This window comes from Bactrocera tryoni, chromosome 5, assembly GCF_016617805.1.
Source record: "Bactrocera tryoni isolate S06 chromosome 5, CSIRO_BtryS06_freeze2, whole genome shotgun sequence".
In the NCBI taxonomy this organism is placed as follows: Eukaryota; Metazoa; Arthropoda; class Insecta; order Diptera; family Tephritidae; genus Bactrocera; species Bactrocera tryoni.
The window spans coordinates 389,869-409,301 of NC_052503.1; the positions used below are offsets into that span (position 1 = coordinate 389,869).

Below are 19,433 nucleotides of genomic sequence, written 5' to 3' on the forward strand. Positions count from 1 at the left end.
ATTCCATATATCAGACTTCGCATTGGCCACTCCATTATCACACACGCTCACATACTAAATGGCACTCAGATCAACCAATGCCCATTTTGTGATTTAGATTTAAATCTATTGCATCTTCTGCAACATTGTCCAGCACTTCAAACTCATAGACTGTCAAACTTCAATAATACTGATCCAATAATTTTATTGATGGATCCCTCAAGCAACAACATTTCGAAAATCTACAACTTTTTGAAAGACAGCGACCTTCTTCGACGCATATAACATAACCAGTCGGCCGATAGCCCATGATGCTAGTGCTGCGTATTTTCTTAAGTTTGTATAATAATTGTATTATTATGTAAGCTTTTATAAAATAAAAAAATAAAATAAAATAAATAAAAAATAAATTTGAAATATAAATATTAGAAATGGGGAATGCCTGTATTAGGGTGTTTTGAATTAAAGCACGTACGATTGTTACGTAATCCCCTTATTCAGTAGAAGAACTCAAAACCAAACAGCATATCATTTCACCCACAAAATTATTTAAGTTTAGGTACGTTGAGGTCTTACGGTTTCTTAGAAAAAAATATATATACATATAGTATATACATAACGGGTGATATAAGTAGATGTACTTTTTCAATAGATTTTTTTTTGACAGATCACGCGTTAGTCGTGTTAAGCGTGTTTGCCATTTCATTATGGAAAGACTTATGATTGATCTAAGAAAATCCGACTTTTACGAGCCAAATTTTGTTCAACGATGAGGCCCATTTTTGGCTCATGGCTATGTAAACAAGTAAAATTTCCGCATTTGGGACGAAGACCAACCTAAAGATATTCAAGAACTGAATCCAGAAAAGAACAACAGTTGAGTGTGGTTTGTGGGCCGGTGGAATCATCGGTCCATATTTCTTCAAAAATGATGCCGGTGAGAACGTAACCGTCAATGGTGACCGTTACTGCGCCATGATAACCGGCTATTTGATGTCTGAAATTGAAGCCAGTGTATAAGAATTGATTGAAGGGTTTGTGATTCCCCTTGACCTCAAAAATATATATGTACATATGGGAAAGTAATATTTGGTTTTCATTCGTGATAGAAACGACTTCAACGAAATGTCATAATCTTCACAATAACTCGCTGATACTAAACACACAACTCTATTATATTACACTATTCAGACAAAGTTGATGTAAAAGAGAATATGTTCGTGTGGAACGAAGGTGATTACAAAATGTTAATACTGCCTTTTTGTAGCCTAAAACATATGAATCCAATATTTGGTGCCTTCCTTGAAGTTACTTTGTGCTAGAAAAGTATTATATAGAAAAATGAAATAAAGAAAACGAAAGAGTAAACACGATAAGAATTTGAGTAGAGTATGACGACAATTCGAAATTGATAAGACGATAAAAATATATTTATATATATGTACATATACATATGTACATTACGTATCGGTATATACGAAAACGTGAGGTATACAATACAATGGAAAAAGGTGTATAAAAACGATTACATACAAACAAGTAGACATGCAAAAGTTTGGACTGTGATGCTTTTGTTTTTTATTATTAAAATTTTGTATTAGCATATTCCGGGCATTAAACAATTTATATGTATGTTTATAACCATAGAACATGTTTTACTATGGTATATGGTTATTATTCGTTCGGAATGACCTTTATTCAGTTACTAATCAAGGATTAAAACCCATGTTGTCATTTTCTACGAAGTACCCAGTAGGCCTGTAAGACTTCAAATTGCACTGATGATAACTCATTGCATGTTTTTCAAGAAGGCCTTCACCATTGCTAATGACGTCAAGGCCGTTGAACAAGCTTCGTTGCGATAAGGAATTGCTCTGTAAGAAACAGACACACGTTTGTGGTGAATTTTTGTGCCTTTTGTGGTTTCTAGGAGTTATTATGCCATTTACGTAAACTTTTAAAGTTTTAATTGCAGCCAGCTTCAACTTGTTACAAAAAATTATAAATTTTGCATACATATGACTTTTTACATTATGACTTGATGACTTAACTTTTAATATTACCAGAGAGGTAGAAAGAAAACCCGAGCCCGGAATGAATGTAGTTGGAGAAAAAAATCATAAAAAAATTGTTGCAGAACACTATGAGTATTCCGGCCCGAGAGGAATTATCCTCGATGTAATATTCAGACACTTTACTGAAAACAAAATCTTTAATTTATCTTAAACTTTACATTATTTTGTGTTTGTAGCTTTTGTCAGTTTTTCTTTAAAAAAATACCTTCACCCCGAGTTAAATATTAAGACGAAAGTCTTTTTCCCATTGCTGAGACATTTCTTTTAGTGTCATCATTGAGGATTCGATATTGCAACAATCGATTATAAAAAATACATATTTTAGACCTTCTAAAGACGTTATAATCTCCGAATAAATTGTGCACATATCGGATCACTCTAGCATCGTGTAGCTATTCAAACTGGCTGTTCAAAATCTATATAACATTTTTTCCGTTATTAAGTAACCTAAATTGAACCTGCAGGTTGATCTATCAAACAACGTGCTTAGTACGTACTAGCAAATTTTTTCCGCGGGATGTAAACCCTATTGGTCGGTTATGTTTTCAGATCCATATTTTCTCTTCATATACTTGCTATAAGAAATGCACCCGTAAAGGGTATTATATAGCTTCCGTACACCCAAAGTTAACGTTTTTCCTTGTATTGGATTTGACTTGTCTAGTTTTGAATCCATTTTAATCCATAAGAACAATTAATAAATTGCAATAAATAAAATTACTGCAAACTATTTTTAAGACTTCAACTTTTCTCGGTTTCCTATCCTCTTCAAACTTTTATGCTGCTTCTTCAGCATTATTATGTAAGTCCTTACAACACTTGAGCATAACTTTCTTCTTTTAGGGCAAAATAGTGCGCGCATTTGTTTCTTTGCGAGACTTTCATTGAATTTCAGTTGCTACTTTAACACTTCTCACTTTCAATTTTTATCCTTTTCACCGTTGTTCTTCTTCTCAAATTACAAATCAATTTGAACTTTTTGCGAGACACTATGAAACACATGTAACAAAAAGACAACTCACCCGCTAAACCCGCGTCGTTTGGTCGATGAAGTCAAAGGGTCCGGTTTGCCGCGATTATTACCTTAAAGAAAAGCAGAGAAAACATTTAAGAAATTAATATTCTATAGAATTTTCTTAATTGTATAAAAGTCAGGCGCTCACTTTGTTCCTGCATGACATCGTTTGTTTCCTTCCGCGCTGAACTGTTCTTCTGTGCGCTTGGCGATGGTTTAAGTATTGAAACGGGCACCAGTCCTTCCTGTACGGCTGCATCGTCACTTTGTGGATTTAGGCGCACTAAACAAAAATCTGGCTCGGCGGCTGAGGGTGCTTCCACCACCTCAACCTGTTGCCCTTTGGACACACTCAACTCGTTGGAGCCGGGCGTTGCTATGTAATCGGCGACCACCCAAGTACCCTCGTGGCTGCCAATCTGAAAAAAGCAACAAAAATAAAAATAAGAAACATGAAAAAGGATAACTTAATTGAATATAAAAAAATGAAGAAGACAGACTACAATGAAAAGCGGCAATGGCAACAGCTTGGCAAAAAAAATCAATAAATGTTGGCACATTGTACCTATACGGCTAGTTAACATGGCTTGTAGAGCACCACAGGCATGAGGAAAGCGGCAAACATTCTAGCCAAAGGCATATCAAGTCGGCAATGAAGCATATTAAATAAAAAGAGGCATGAATAGGTAAGGACCGGTAAGGTAAACGAATTACTACACCCTAGTTGTCAAGCAGAAAGGCTGGAGCAGAAGTTCAGGATGCCAGTGTTGCGAAAACTTGGTAAGGGAAAAGTAAGAATGTGAGATAGGGATATAAGTTCACATAATAGATAATTCCTTTATAAATCCTTACTAGAGATGAGTTTAGCAGAAGATCATATAGAGAAGGGTTGTTCAAATGCAATTTTTTAATATTGGCAAACAAATGCAAATATTTTCTTCTATGAATTAGTTAGTTTTAGAAATTTTGATTACAGTATTATTCAAACCTTTTGTAAAAAATATTTGCTTAAATATATGTTTTTTTATCTATTTTCACTATTAATACGTTTTGAACTTAACGCCAAAATGTAGGCTAATTTTTATTTTTCCTGTTCTTCAAAAATTCGAATTATTTTTGTATGGATATTGAATACACAAATATATGTGAAAAATATGGTCCGAAAATTTGAAAATGATCGGGGAAATAGTTTAGGTGTTGTGATTAAACCCTTAAACATTTTATAAATAATTTTTCATTAAAAGTTTAATGGTAAAAAATTATGTTAGCGCTTAAAAACGGCGAAAAAATAGATCTATTTAAATATTCAATTTCTTTTTAATCTATTTTGGTGCATGAGTCTATCCTGAATACACCGTAAATTATTCTATTATAACTATTGTAGGATAATCAAATATATTGATACTAAAAAATTCATAAATGATTCTTTCATTGTTTATTTCAACAAAAAGGGAAAGCATTGAACAAGAATAGTTTGTAACAGAGTTTGGTCTTGACAATTAATAAAATAAAAACAAATCAATTCTTCCGTTTCATACTTTGATAACAATTTGCTAAATGTACAATTTTATATTTAATATAATTGCGAAAAATAATAATTTTTATATAATTTCTGGTTCAATAGATTACCGATAGTATTTTGGAGTTAATTCGCAATCCATTCAAGCTTTTATTAAATGAAGCCACCATAAGTGACTTAAATATTTCATGGAAATTATTTCACAGTTCAAAAACTCGTCAAAAATATCAAACAGTGAAACCTTTATCGGTCTTTGCAAGCGTATCATATTTTTGCAATAATAAAAGCAGTGTATAATCTCAACGCTGCATTGTCCTATAAGTTATAAATTCCAACTATGAATGTAAGTGATGAGGTAGCGTATCATTTTCACTTCATCAAACAAGCTTTTCATCTTGCTATTTCCAGCATAATGCACACACACATATAGTTATACCATTGGGATGAACTGTATTGTCATCCCATGTATTGACAAAAGAATAAACGCGAGTACACACACACAAATACACACATACAATGGCTGCTACTAACAAGCCCACCCACTCAGCTATTTATTCAGACGTTGCTAAATCTTTATTGTGATACATTGTTGGAATTAATTATTCATGAGTTAAATATACATACACATACTGTATAGGCATGTATGTATGTTTCGCTGAAGAAATCCGCATCAATGAGTGGTGAGCGAGTGCTGCTTTTAGTTCTGTGTGCTAGTGCCGTGCACCCTTGTAGCTGTAAATGGACTATAATTGGTAAGAATGAATAGATATTGATGTTTATTGATTAAAATTAGCTATCCGTAAAGGCAATATAAATATGGTTTGCATAGATTAGAATAAATTATAGAAGCATGGTGTGGGAGGTTTGAAAACACTGATTTACCGTTGTTCACCGTAGAATTTAGGTATAACCATACCTTAATATGTGGTATAATCCGTTCATGTTATTAAAATATAAAAGTTTTCCTTATAAATTTTTATCGCAAATGTCATACTCTTTCACGAATAACGGTCACTGTAGGGCAAAGTCTGATAAGAAGATTTTCCCCAAATTAGGACAATAGGCAATTGGTTGAATAAAACCATTTTCACAATGAGCTGATGAACATTCCACGGAAATTCGAGTTTGTCAAACCGCCAGCTGATTATTGGTCCTAATGAGCTAGGGCATCCAATTCGTGATGAAAATTATAGAAAAAGTTCTATAATGATTTGTCAGCTAGCGCTAATTGCTATCTTTTCGTAGAATATTTATTATAAAAATATTTGGCATCAAAATTCAATTAGGTTTTAATAAAAACAAACAAAAACAAACGTCATTAGGTTTACGCGCTAAACTTCAGATAGGAAATAATTGAAATTTTGCAAAAAAAAGTTATTTTTTCATAAACTAATATGAAATAATTCAAGATTGACTTTTATACTTCATGACACTTTTATTATATCGCATGCTATATTTTAATCGAGCGATTGTGAAAATAAAAGTCACTCATACGGCCTGTTGCAAATAAACTGGAAAGTAAAAATATTATTTAAGTAATTAAAGCATTATGCAGCAAGATATTGGATTAGCCATTGATTTACATAACATCATTACAGGTGTTTTGCACAAAAAATTACTTTTTCAAAGAGGTCGGCCGTGCTTTGTTGACTATATCCACGAAACTTGAATAATTGCCAGAAAAATAAATCAGATAGAAAGATTTTTGACACTTTTAAAATAATTTTTCTGCATGTTGCATTTTTGCCATTATGACCATACATACATATGTACATACATTCACTGGTGGCCACATAATTAAGGACAAAATAAAGTTGAATAAAGCACGCGTTTCAGTTCAATGTTTTTAGCACTAAATTTCCGCCTAGAGACCCACTGTAAATTGCAACGGTATATTATAACTGTGCACAAAAATGTAGCACGTGTTTGAGTGATACTTTTACTAAAATTCGGCGGTTTTATGAATTTATTGTATTTTGAGTGTGCTGATGCTTGGTCACATAATTAAGGACACCAATTTCTTTATTGAATTTTTATTATTTTAACACAAAAACTAGCGGTAGGTTGTGTAAATCATTTGTACTATTTGTGTAGAACTGAGGAAAATTATTATTTACAGGCAAATTCTGGGCAAGATAAAGGATCAACTGACCAACGATGTATCAACACGAACCATCAGACGTCGTCTTCTTGAAAATGGGCTACGAGGTTGTATCGCAAGAAAAAAACCGCACGTGTCAAACAAAAATTTTGAGTCGTATTATATTTGCAAATGAGCATATTGGAAAACCCTTAGATTTTTGGAAACAAATACTGTGGAGCGATGAATCCAAGTTTAATTTGTTTGTTTCAGATGGGAAACAATTTGTTCGACGCTAACAAACAAGGAATTTCACCCTCGATATACTTTAAAAATGGTTAAGCATGGTGGAGGCAGTATTATGGTTTGGGCTGCATTTTCGTGGTACGGTGTAGGTCTTTTCAAAGGATAACTCAAAGAAGGGACCAATATTTATATAAAGATATATTGTCGAGTACAATGAAGCCATTTGCAGAGGAACACATGCCTGAACCATACATTTTTATACAGGATAACGACACTGCTAGGAGTGTTAAAACTTGGTCTTCGTGCGAAAACATTACGGTTTTGGTTTGGTCTACCCAGAGTCCGGACTTAAATCCAATCGAAAACCTCTGGACAGATGTCAGAAGAGGCTTGGGGAAAAAATCAAGCAAAAATGCTGACGAATTATTTCAAAATGTCAGGGAAATATGGCAGAGCATATCAACTGAGCGATATCAGCGTTTGGTCCGTAGTCTGCTTAGAAGATGTAAAGCTGTGCTATCCGACAAAATACTAACTGAAAACATTAATTCATAATCAAATTTTAATTTTTTTTGTATTATTTTTAATATACTAACAAAAAATCTGAAGTTGAATTTTTTAAACTTACGTTACCATATTTATTATCTTTTAAGATATAAATTTATTGAAAATTTAACAAAAAAAATTGTTTTCAATTCAACGTGCGACAAAAAATTAATCATATATATGTATCTATTTTGACTTGGTCATCTTATTAAGGACACTTCAGATTTTTTGTTAGTATATTAAAAATAATACAAAAAAAATTAAAATTTGATTATGAATTAATGTTTTATGTACATATTTTATGGTAAACGGGAATAATTACATAAATAGCACTTTAATTTTTGTTTTGTTAATAAAATGATAATGAATGAATTATTGAAAAAAGCGTGGATAGCACAGATATTAAAAATCACTCATACGACCTATCGTACATGACAGGGTTTTCAACGACTCAGCTTCAAGCTTTAACGTACACATTTATAAACTTATCTGTGTAATATTACTATAATATAATGGCAATATATTAAAAATGTTTGTATGCTTACGTAAATAATACAAATAGGCTCCTCCTTTGAGCATTTTTGTAATTATAAAGCATTAACAGAATTTAAACAGAAAAAGAATATATCTTAATATTTTTCATTAAGCTATATGAAATAGCATACATTTAGGCGCAACCCACGCTTAGTGGTTACTAAAAAAATATTTTTAAACAATTTCAATGCTAATTTATCTGAAAATACGAATCTTATATACATACATATATTATTTCCATCCGCCATAAATTTCTTTACATTGGTTTACATTTTCATAAACATGGACATTTTGACTAACAAAACATTAATTCAGAGAGAATTTGTTAAAACAAGGCCTATTTGCCTTAAATAATTTGTGTAAATATTTTCCTGCTGCCAAATTTTATTAATGACACATTTATGCGCTTATATAATTAGCGGGTTGGCAGTATAATATTTTATGTTCAATAAAATCACACAAAAACATACATATATTCGAGCTTTTATATGCGTGCCCGCATAATAAGCCTTTTAAGCGGAATTAAACCGACATTGTGTACATACATGCAAACAATTAATTTCCAGCAGATTTACAAATTGAATACTTACTCATGCGCACATATGTAAATGTATGTATGTATATTATTTAATCCATATGCAAATATCAGCAGAGTGTGCGTTTACGAAGTTGGGAAAGTAAATTGAAATATTTTACAAATTGTCCATAAAACTGGAACAACTTTGGCAAAAAATCACAAAAACGGGTCGCTTAGTGCTCTCAAGAATTATTTCAAACTTGAGATTCAGTTTATTAAAATATTTAAAATAATTCATCATTTATATTTCACGCATGTTTATGCCCTGATTAGGGTTTAATAAGTTTGCCACGAAATTTTTAACATTATAAAGTATATATGTATGTATATCTATAAATGAACGTCGTGACGTTTTGAGTCGATATAGTTCCAATTTTTCAGATCTGAAATTTTGCAAACATCTTTCGAATCACTATGACATACATATGACTATCACACAAGCTGACTGATTATGAAATATATTTTTTATTGACAAGATAAAATTTGTTAAGAATTATTCTTCAAGGCAACGGTAAAACCGTCGAAGAAATTGTTCAGAACGGACTACTGTAGCATATATCAGCCATAGAAACTGAATGATCAAAACCAAGAAAAAGAAATTTGTTTACATCAAATCAATCAATCAAAATGCACTTGTTAAGGTAATTATAGCTTCGGAGCAGCCGAAGTTAACGCCGTTTTTTTTATGGTTATGTTAACTAATTAAAAAGTTGACTGCTTTAACTGATCAATAAAACTATTTATTTCCATTTCTTACATGTGAATATTATAAGTAATTGTAATATTCAATAAATTAAATGTATCAAGTATATTAAGTATTAATATATAAGTTATCAACAATCGAAAAAAAATTCCCTAGAAATGAGTTGATAGAAATCATTAACTGAAATCACATTCGAAAGGAAATATTAAATATATATTGTATGTGACATTTCAGAGACATTAACTCATTGACATATCAAAGAAGCTCAAGTGGTTAATTCTGTAATAGTAACATAACCTCACTTTTAAAATTTTCTCAAATAATTATACCCTGATTGCATATTTTACTAATTTTTTTTTAAGTAATTTTTTGTTGCACAATTCTGCACCAAATACTCACCTGCTCAATTCTGCTTAATTCGCAGAATTCGCTACCATATATGTACATACATACATATGTATTTTGCTTATATTACACTCCAAACTAAACATCGCAACAATTTCAATTTTCGCAACACATACCCATGCATACATGCACTTGTAAACAAATGTGTTGTATTGAAGCTCCCGCTCCTGTACGAATATCGTGTACACAAGATTGTGTGTGTTGATGAGCTTTGTGGCTCGGCTCCTTTGAGGTTACAGGTACATGAGGCAAACATTAAACTTTCGAAAGTCACAACGCTTAGCATGCAATCAATCAACTTATGTACACATGTCTGTATACATATTTGTATGCCTGTGTGTGTCCATTAGAGCTTTTGCGTCAAGCGAACAACGAGTGTTTCACAGGAAACAAAATTAATGTGAATTTATATGTGTACATATGCTTCGGAAAGCACATAAACAAATATATACATATGTACATGCATATGCATGTATGAGTGTGTGTATGTATGTATGCAGAGAAGTATCGCATGTTTGTTGTGGTTTCCGAGAAATTAACTATAACATGTCATAATAAAAAAGGTGTACTAACAAGCTTTCACTCACACATGCACGCACATTTTAACACAAATGAATAGCAAACAAACGAAATGCATTGTGCAAATTTACATTCATACATATGTATATACATACATCAACACATTTGTACATAAGGTAGCAGGTTTGTTTTGGTGTTTTATAAACATCGAATACACATCCATACAAAGATATATACAACATATTTATTTATTTCGATTATTTCATGTGCGAGTGGGTGTGCTGTTGGCTGTGCTGCCAGCAGGTGTTAAATCATCAATTTACGATATTAACACGTGGATGTGAGCGGGCCAGTGAAGGAGCGCTGGAGATGCGCGCGTCCGCAATTATGAAATGAAGCGTGACCTTTGAAATGTCAGGCACTTCAACGTTTTGAAATTCAAATTAAAAACATGTAATTATTATAACATAATTTCCAATAATGAAATAAGGTGTGATAAATTTTATATATCCTTTAAAATCGCAAAATTCAGCAACTTTTCCGCTTGAATGCAATAACAGTCGAATTAGGCATATGATTAAATATCAACTCGTGAAATAAAAAAAATATATATATTTTTATATATTTATATATATATTTATATATATATATATTTTTTTTTTATTTGCACAATATCCATTGTGCATATCCTTAACACATATCCGCAATTAGTTTCAGAGATACGAGCGTATTTGAATATCCGTCATTTTGCCAAAAATAAAATTTGGCTAGTCTTTCGTTCATTTTCTGTATTCATCTATAGAAACAACTCACTTCTATAATACTTCCTTTTCAAAAATTGTTGACGCCGCCCCCGCCCAATTTCTTTTGCCACGTCTGTATCGGCAGAGCAATCATTTCTTTTCTTCTTTTTCGAAGTTTCAATTCGCGCGCAACTAAACACTAACTAAAAAAGTTGCGCGCGCTCTCTCCTTTTGCCACCGTTCAGAGATACAGACGTGGTAAGTGTTTGTCCAATTTATTATATTTAAAATATATGTATTATAAGAAACTTTTTGGTTTTTATTTGATATTTGTGGAATCATTTGCGCCGACCGTTTCCCCACGGCCAACCACATCTTTGGAACGAGCGAGCACCGTGCTCCACCACCCGAATTATCATTCGTCCTTCGAGCCGGATAACAGGTAACAAGTTGATTTTTATTTAAAGTGAAAGTGCATAATTTGCCCAATATAGCAACACGCAAGTTACAGCCAAACATATTTTGGATCTGTGCTCTGCAAGCTATAAGACAATATATTGGTTAATTTGTGCATCATTTATGTACAAAACCCACAGTGCTGTGTGAAGTGGACACCAAAACTTATTTTTGGCACTCTACCCACAAAATCAACGCACAAGATTGCAGGTAGTATTGTACTTTATTTAAGTACAACAATAAATACACCTGACAAATGCACTGAATGCTTCACTTTGTAAAAAAAACAAAAACCACACACACTGTTATTCGAAAAAAATTATAAATTTCTTGGACGCACAAACCTCGTCTGGAGCGTCAACAATCTCTCTCGGTTTTTGTGTTTTCTTGTGGTTAATTTGAGTCTAGTCGCTCAACTCTGCCTTTCCATATATTGCTCGAATAGCAATAAAGGCAAGCAGCAATAACGCAGCTGCAGTTTCGCGAGTGAACAAAAAAAAAATACAAAAATTAAAACAAGTGAAGTGAGCGACATCAAAAATTGGAGCAAGTGAAGTGAGCAAGAAAGCCAAGCAGCAAAGGTAAAGACGCACAGGCAAAGCAGCATTAAATTCGAAAAAAATACTTTGCGAAAATAGTTTGAAATTTATTAATTTTTTTTTGTGCCTTCGAATATTCACGCTTCACTAAAAAACAACGCACTACTAATTTGTAGTTTGTCCGTGATTGGTTCTATAACTTTTGAACTTTTGCAACATATTTGCAAATATTTTTTAAATTTTAATTTCAAGTTTTAGATCCGATTTTGTGCAACATTTTTACAGTTCCGGTTAAACTTTCGAGCACAATGGAAGCCATCAGAGTATTTATCACAGGTGCAGACGCTCTACGGGAGTTTGAGGAGTCTTTTACTCTAACAGCAAACAACCAAAGTGGCCACTCTCTTGAAGTACAGCAAGCTGAACTGAAATCTCTGTGGGAGGTAAAGTCAGAATACAAGTTGTGATTGCCAAAGGTGGATCCTTCCGACACATTAAGCTTAAATATTCAAGCTGTTACCACGCTTATGCGAGTTGCGCGGCCTTGATGGGCGAACACATGCACAACCTCACGGCTTTCAACCAAAGCCCTACTTCGAATTCTACGGTGATTCAACCTGAGCGGTTACAACAAACGGTAGAACCCGTGAGGTATACCGTCAACTTACCGCCATGTGATACAGAAATATTTCATGGCGATGTTTTACAATGGCCCTCTTTTAGGGATTTATTTGCCGCCATTTATGGGAATAACCCAAGGCTATCTCCAGTAGAAAAGTTATTCCATTTAAATCAAAAAACACGAGGTGAAGCAAAAGCTATTGTTTCGAAAGCGCCACTGACGAATGACGGATTCGCATTGGCTTGGAATAATTTGTTGTGTAGGTATGAAAACAAGCGAGTGCTTGTCAACACACAATTAAATTTATTATTCAAGCTTCCGCACATTTCAACAGAATCTGAGACCGAACTCAGAAATTTACAGCGGGAGATTAATAGCTGCATTTCAGCTTTACAAATCCATGGCATCAATGTAGATAGTTGGGATGCCATATTTACGTATTTGTGTTCTATCCGACTGCCGGACTACACACTGTCGCTTTGGGAACAATCTCTGTATTCGGATTCAGAGATCCCAAAATGGGTTGACTTAGACAAATTTCTAACCAAACGGGTTAAAACGCTTAAGAGAGTATCAAACCTCAAAGGCGATTTGGGTACTCAACCCAAGATTAAGTCGGCTGATGGTGAAGATCGGATACCAACCTTGCAGTCAAGGATTGGATCCAAACCCATCAATTCCCATCACGCCAAGACAAATAATATCAAATGTAAACTGTGCTCATCTCAATCGCACATTTTGGAAATTTGTCAAAGATTCATTGAGATGCAGCCTAATGCACGATTAAATGCTGTCAGAAAACTTCACGTCTGCTTAAATTGTTTATCGGACTCACATGAAGTCAAAAATTGCAAAAGTATGTTTAATTGTAATAAATGTAAACAGAGACATCACTCCATGATTCACCGGGATCAGAGTGAGGAAATAGCTCAGATGTCCGACAGCACAAACACTACTGAGATTTCTACTAAATCTCATGTGGCCTCTATTAAGGCCAATATTTTAAATGTGCCTACCAGTCGAAGCATGCTCTTAGGTACAGCCATGGTGACCATATGTCACAACGAGAGCACCTTCACTGTCAGAGCCCTGATTGATTCGGGATCTGAAGCCAGCAATAGTCTGCAAAAACGCTTACATCTGGCAAGCAAAAAGGTCAGCGCGCGAGTTTCAGGATTGAATAATACCGTATCAGGACGAGTTCAATCGGTATGCTCGATTACAATTGGCTCGCCCCGTAACAAAAGTCTAAGATTAGAAGCGGAAGCGTTGGTACTGCCAAAATTGACTGGACTGCTTCCATCCAGGTCAATTAACTGTTCAATTTTAAAAGGGTTACCCAATATCCCCTTGGCGGATAATAGTTTCTATACGAGTCAAAAGGTTGACTTGTTGATGGGAGCGGATCTTTACCCGAAAATCATTCTAAATGGGGTAAATTCGAAAATCTTCGGATCCCTCGTAGCACAACGTATGGTGTTCTGCTGGATTATAACAGGTTCCGTTCCCTCCGAAGAAAGGAAGATAAATGACAAAGCTGACGGGCAAAATTCAATAATAACTCGACAACAAACTTGGGTGGCAATCGCCCAACGGTGACCACGTATCTGGCACTAATGCGTCACAACAACATAATTCGATGCCACACCTGCAGGCATTCTACGGCGGCCTGTACTCGCATCTGTTGCGCAACCAGCAACATGCTGCAGCCGCAACGCAACGAGAATCCGCAAAAGCAAAAAAACGGAAGAATCGTGATCCCGATGGCTCTTCTTGCTCTCACTCCACGAGGAGATCAAACGTGTGCCCGAAGAGATACGACTCGATGTCAAGGGCGAACTTATACAGGTTCTCATCAATCACAAGCACATGCACAATCCACAGCGTCGTCAACGAGCCAAAGTACGCCCACCACCAGCAACAAGACAAAATTGTCACAGCATGCGCAAATAATGTACAGTATGTATCAGCTGCAAAGAAATATGACGAGGGTGCCGATAAGCTGCATCAGCAGAAAGAGCAGCGCAAACAGACGAAGATGTCAATCGCCACGACGGATTCGAACCCCGCTCAACCATGTCCACCGACGTCAACAGTCAAGCATCCGCAAAGCTCTGACCAACGATGCCTCTCCCGCATACCACACGCCTAAGGTCGAGCCACACTCGAGTCGTCTCGCCGACTTCGGCATGCTGGTAACTGCATTTCGGATTGGCGGCATGGCAATGACCGACTGAGACTCGATTCATCTCAGCGGCATTTCCCGGACCGAACCAGACTCGATTCGTCTTGTCGGCCACCCCATCTGCAAAGAAGACATGGAAGAGGAAGTGCAGGAGCCAGTTAGTTAAGTTAGCTTTAAGTAATTTATTGTAAACTGCATTTGCAGTAATACTGCAAGGCGGGGAGAATGTTGACGCCGCCCCCGCCCAATTTCTTTTGCCACGTCTGTATCGGCAGAGCAATCATTTCTTTTCTTCTTTTTCGAAGTTTCAATTCGCGCGCACTAAACACTAACTAAAAAGTTGCGCGCGCTCTCTCCTTTTGCGACCGTTCAGAGATACAGACGTGGTAAGTGTTTGTCCAATTTATTATATTTAAAATATATGTATTATAAGAAACTTTTTGGTTTTTATTTGATATTTGTGGAATCATTTGCGCCGACCGTTTCCCCACGGCCAACCACATCTTTGGAACGAGCGAGCACCGTGCTCCACCACCCGAATTATACCAACATATTATATATTATATATAACGAATTTAAACACGAAAGGACTCACACGCACATGAAATAATCGAAATTAATTATAGACCGAAAGGATTCTAATAAAAATTATGGAATTCTTAATAAAATATCTTTTAAATAAGACAAATTTAGAAATACTGAATGCATTTAATTAAATATATTTCCACATTTTTTGGTGGCAACCCTACAGTAAATACGAGTACATATCTTCTATACGGTGTTTTTTGAATTATTTTCTTCGAAGCCCATTTTGTATTTTTTTATTTATTATAAATTAGAAAAAAAACGTCCAATAGCGGGCAACACTGCTCAAACGTACATATTTTGTACAGTAAGTTTCATCTATAAGCTTTCTTAAAACTGCCTCGAAGTTATACCCATCTTTTAGAGTTATACTTCATAAATTACTTACAGACGACAAAAGCCTATAACTTTCTAACCAATTAGTTCAGCTAATAATAACAATTATTTAATTGATAATGCTTCTTGCGAAAGTTTTAAAAAGTTGCCAAAAGCACACCACAGCCTAATTTAGCAGCATATGTGCTCGAAGCATCGATGTCGAGTGCATTTGTTCTACTAAGTATCATATCTTTACATAATTTATTAAATATTTGCAATTATCTCCTCTAAAAGTTGCTTTCATCGAAACACACAAGTAATACTTTTGTTGAAGTTTTCAACATTCAAACCGATACCGATATTGCAGCAACAAAAACTGTCTCGTGAGCGAGAAATTAAGACGCATGAGAGTTGAGAGCACACACAACCTCAAAGAACTACCTTGACAAGAATTAACGTATCAGCAATTTTTGTATGCAATTTTACGTGTGTGTGTGTGTGTGTAATTGCTGTAAGGACTTGCCTGTGCCATAAAGATCCTTTTCGAATGTGACGTGTTTCACAAAATACTCTTTGAACTATAAACTAACAGGAAGGCTATAAAATAATGCATTTTGCACACCATTATAGCCAATACTTTAGCACTTAAATACTGGCATTGAATTCCAAAAATCAAAGGTAAATAAGCACACACACACACGCATATGTACAAATACATAACCATAAACAACCATGTATGTATATATATATTAAATATGTATATACCAACGATTTATTTGAACCGTTTATAATGTTGATAATAGCGGTTACAGCTTGCAAGCAGTGCATCCACACCTTCCACCGATCCTGCCGCCTTCGGGGTAACACAGCACCTAGGCATAGCTTGAGCATGTCCGACAAATTGCTTGACAGCAACATATTACTGGCACAAGTGCGGCTAAGTATCGGCGCACATACAAGATAAACCGACATACACCCACACACATACATATATATACTCTTATGTATGTATGTGCATAGAAATGCCAAGTGACAGTGTGAGGAGCCAATGGGGTTTACACGCTCAACTAACTATTTGCTCAGTTGATTGTGCCAACAGTGAGACAATATACATACATACATACATATGTGTACACAAGCGCAAAGTTACGAGCAAGAGGAGTGACCGAGCAACTGGTCTTTGCATAGAACTCTTATACAACCAAAAGAACAACAACGACGCCAACGGCATAAGCTCGAGTTTCGCCCAGAACTTTTGTATGGGTAATGGCGTAGTAATGGTATACCATTTATATTAGCATTGATACGTTAATGGCTGTAATGATGTGTAGTATAAAAAATCTACAGGCCTGCGAAGGTGCCTGTACATATCGTCACCTGAAATGCAAAATAACGTATCATCAGAAAATTCGAAATTGACTGTCTTATTTATTACGATTCACTACTTCAAATTACATACATAATATATGATAATATTATATATGTCCAAAATTTTCAGGTTCTGCGCTGAGATATAAACCAGTTTCAACCAATATTAAAATTTCTTTTCACTCATGTTTCATTTTATTTCGTGTTTCATTATGCCACTGTAATTTTCCGAAAATGTTGTTACGTTATTTTGCATTTTAGGTGACAACATCACTTTTCTTAAGTTGACATGCGAAGAAAAAACGATATAATAGAAACCACTTATATTGAAACAAATTTGGGGTTTTGATTATAAAATGGTTATATATTAGTTATATCTGACAGCCGAAAATTTTATGCTACATACATATATCGTAACCAATAAAAAACTCAACATCGATTTTATATATTTTATATATCATCAATATATGTGACCTCGTCTACGAAAAGGGAGCTAACGTGCGAAAACTAGTTTTCTGGGAAACAGCTGTTAAAAAAAAGCATCTCATCCTCCATCCGAATCAACTAAAAAGTGATTGAAAATTGATTTTTGACACCTAAGCCCCCTTTCCGTAGATCAGGTCATATATATATATATACATATATTGTATGTAAATACGTGGGAGGATCAGCAGCTGCAGTCAATGTGCTGCATTTATATTTATTTCAGGTGAACCGTGTTTCTATGTATGTGTGCAGCATATGCTGGATGACAATGTTTGCGTGAATGGGTGCATGTGCTGGAAAACACCCAACCATTCGTCCTTGCAAGCATCGCAACGACAAAGAATTCGAAAGCGCACGGAGCTCAATAGGGGTAGCCATGTGGAGAATAAATGAAAATCGCTGTGGCTTCTGATGCTTTCGGTTAAGAAATGTGGCATAAAATTGTATAGTGGTGTACAGGGTGCGTCGAGTTTGAAATGATTAAGTAGTAAGTATAGTTGTAAAATCCCCACGTACTCCATGAGTCACCATTGCATCCCGAAAAAACAGGACGGTGTCACAAGCCATTCAGCGAATGTCACAATCGATTTATTGAAAACCAAGTTTGGTGAATGTGTTCTCTCACGAAATGGGACAGTCAATTGGCCGCCTCGGTCGGGTGATTTGACGCCCTTAAACTATTTGCTGTGGGGCTACGTCAAGTCTATGGTCCATGACAACAAGCCAGCGACGATTGATGAACTTCGTATGAATATCGAACGCGAAATTGAAGCAGTATCGGCCGATTTATGCTTGAAAACTGTTCAGCGTCTGGACTTCTGCAAAAGTAGTCTAGTTTCATACATAATGGCAATGAATGTACTTTCACAGGAATTACATTAATGTCCCAAACCGTTTTAGTTTTGTTAAAAATAACTTTTGCAGAGCTAAAAACCCCTTAATTTTTCTTAATGTTCAACTTGTCAGCTCTTCAGTAGTTCTACGCGTAAGACCTTACTTGAAAGTATAATAATATAATATAATATAATATAATATAATATAAGCGATGATGATTAATCAAATATTTCGACTTAAATGCACCTAAAACTATACAATAAAGCTTATATTTTACAAGAGAAAGTTGATTTCAAGCCCTCATTTATATGTATTAAATTTAATTTTAAACATAACTTTAGTTCCATCGAATAGTTGCAAAATTACATATGGTTTTTTTATGTATTATAAAAAATCCAGAAAATATTTAATTTTTTTCACGAATAAAGAAACTGTCTCCCTTCTATTTGTTATTGTGGTACACTGCATACAGTTCATAAAGGCTGTGATAGCCTTGAGCACTGTTTTCGAAAAAGTAGCTTATTACTTACCGAGAGTATTCAAGTGAAAGCAGCATAGGTATAACCACATACTTATTCGTCCATATTCAAGTAGCTTTAGCAGAGATGTGGGCAAATTAGCATACACAATTTTAGCATACTCTAATTTTCTGCTGAAATCGCCTGCTTAAAAAGTTTCTACGTTGTTGTCTACATACAGATGTGTTTATGTCTCTTGATATGCATTCGTCAATGGAGATATGCTGGTAAGCACATGTAAACGTATGTATGTATGTCTCGTATAAAAATAAAAAGCTTTATGTCTTGGACGCTTTCCAAACGGGAAATAACATGAACACAATTTCATTTCACAGAATTCGCAATTCGCCTTAGGTTTTCAATGAATGAATGTATGGCGGAGCAAAAAAAGTTTATATATTTACTCTACATACATACATATGTATGTTTGTGCATGTGTAGCGAGATTTTTGTAAGATCGCATAAAGCTTTTAACTAACAACGTAATTTTCAAAAATGTGTGAGGTATCATTGAAATAAGGCTCTCTTCTTCTTAATTGGCGTAGACACCGCTTACGCGATTATAGCCGAGTTAACAACAG

The 19,433-nt window shown here is 34.8% G+C and overlaps 1 protein-coding gene across 1 annotated transcript in view; it reads right to left on the reverse strand.

Annotated features, from left to right (window-relative positions):
- Positions 1-19,433, reverse strand: part of LOC120778240 (triple functional domain protein) — a 90,208-nt gene that overhangs the window by 29,579 nt on the left and 41,196 nt on the right. Inside the window, exons 9-10 of the mRNA XM_040110000.1 lie at positions 3,218-3,488; positions 3,077-3,137 (exon numbers count right to left, since the gene is read on the reverse strand). Coding sequence (XP_039965934.1) covers positions 3,077-3,137; positions 3,218-3,488 — 332 coding nt within the window. The remainder of the gene's footprint in view (positions 1-3,076; positions 3,138-3,217; positions 3,489-19,433) is intronic.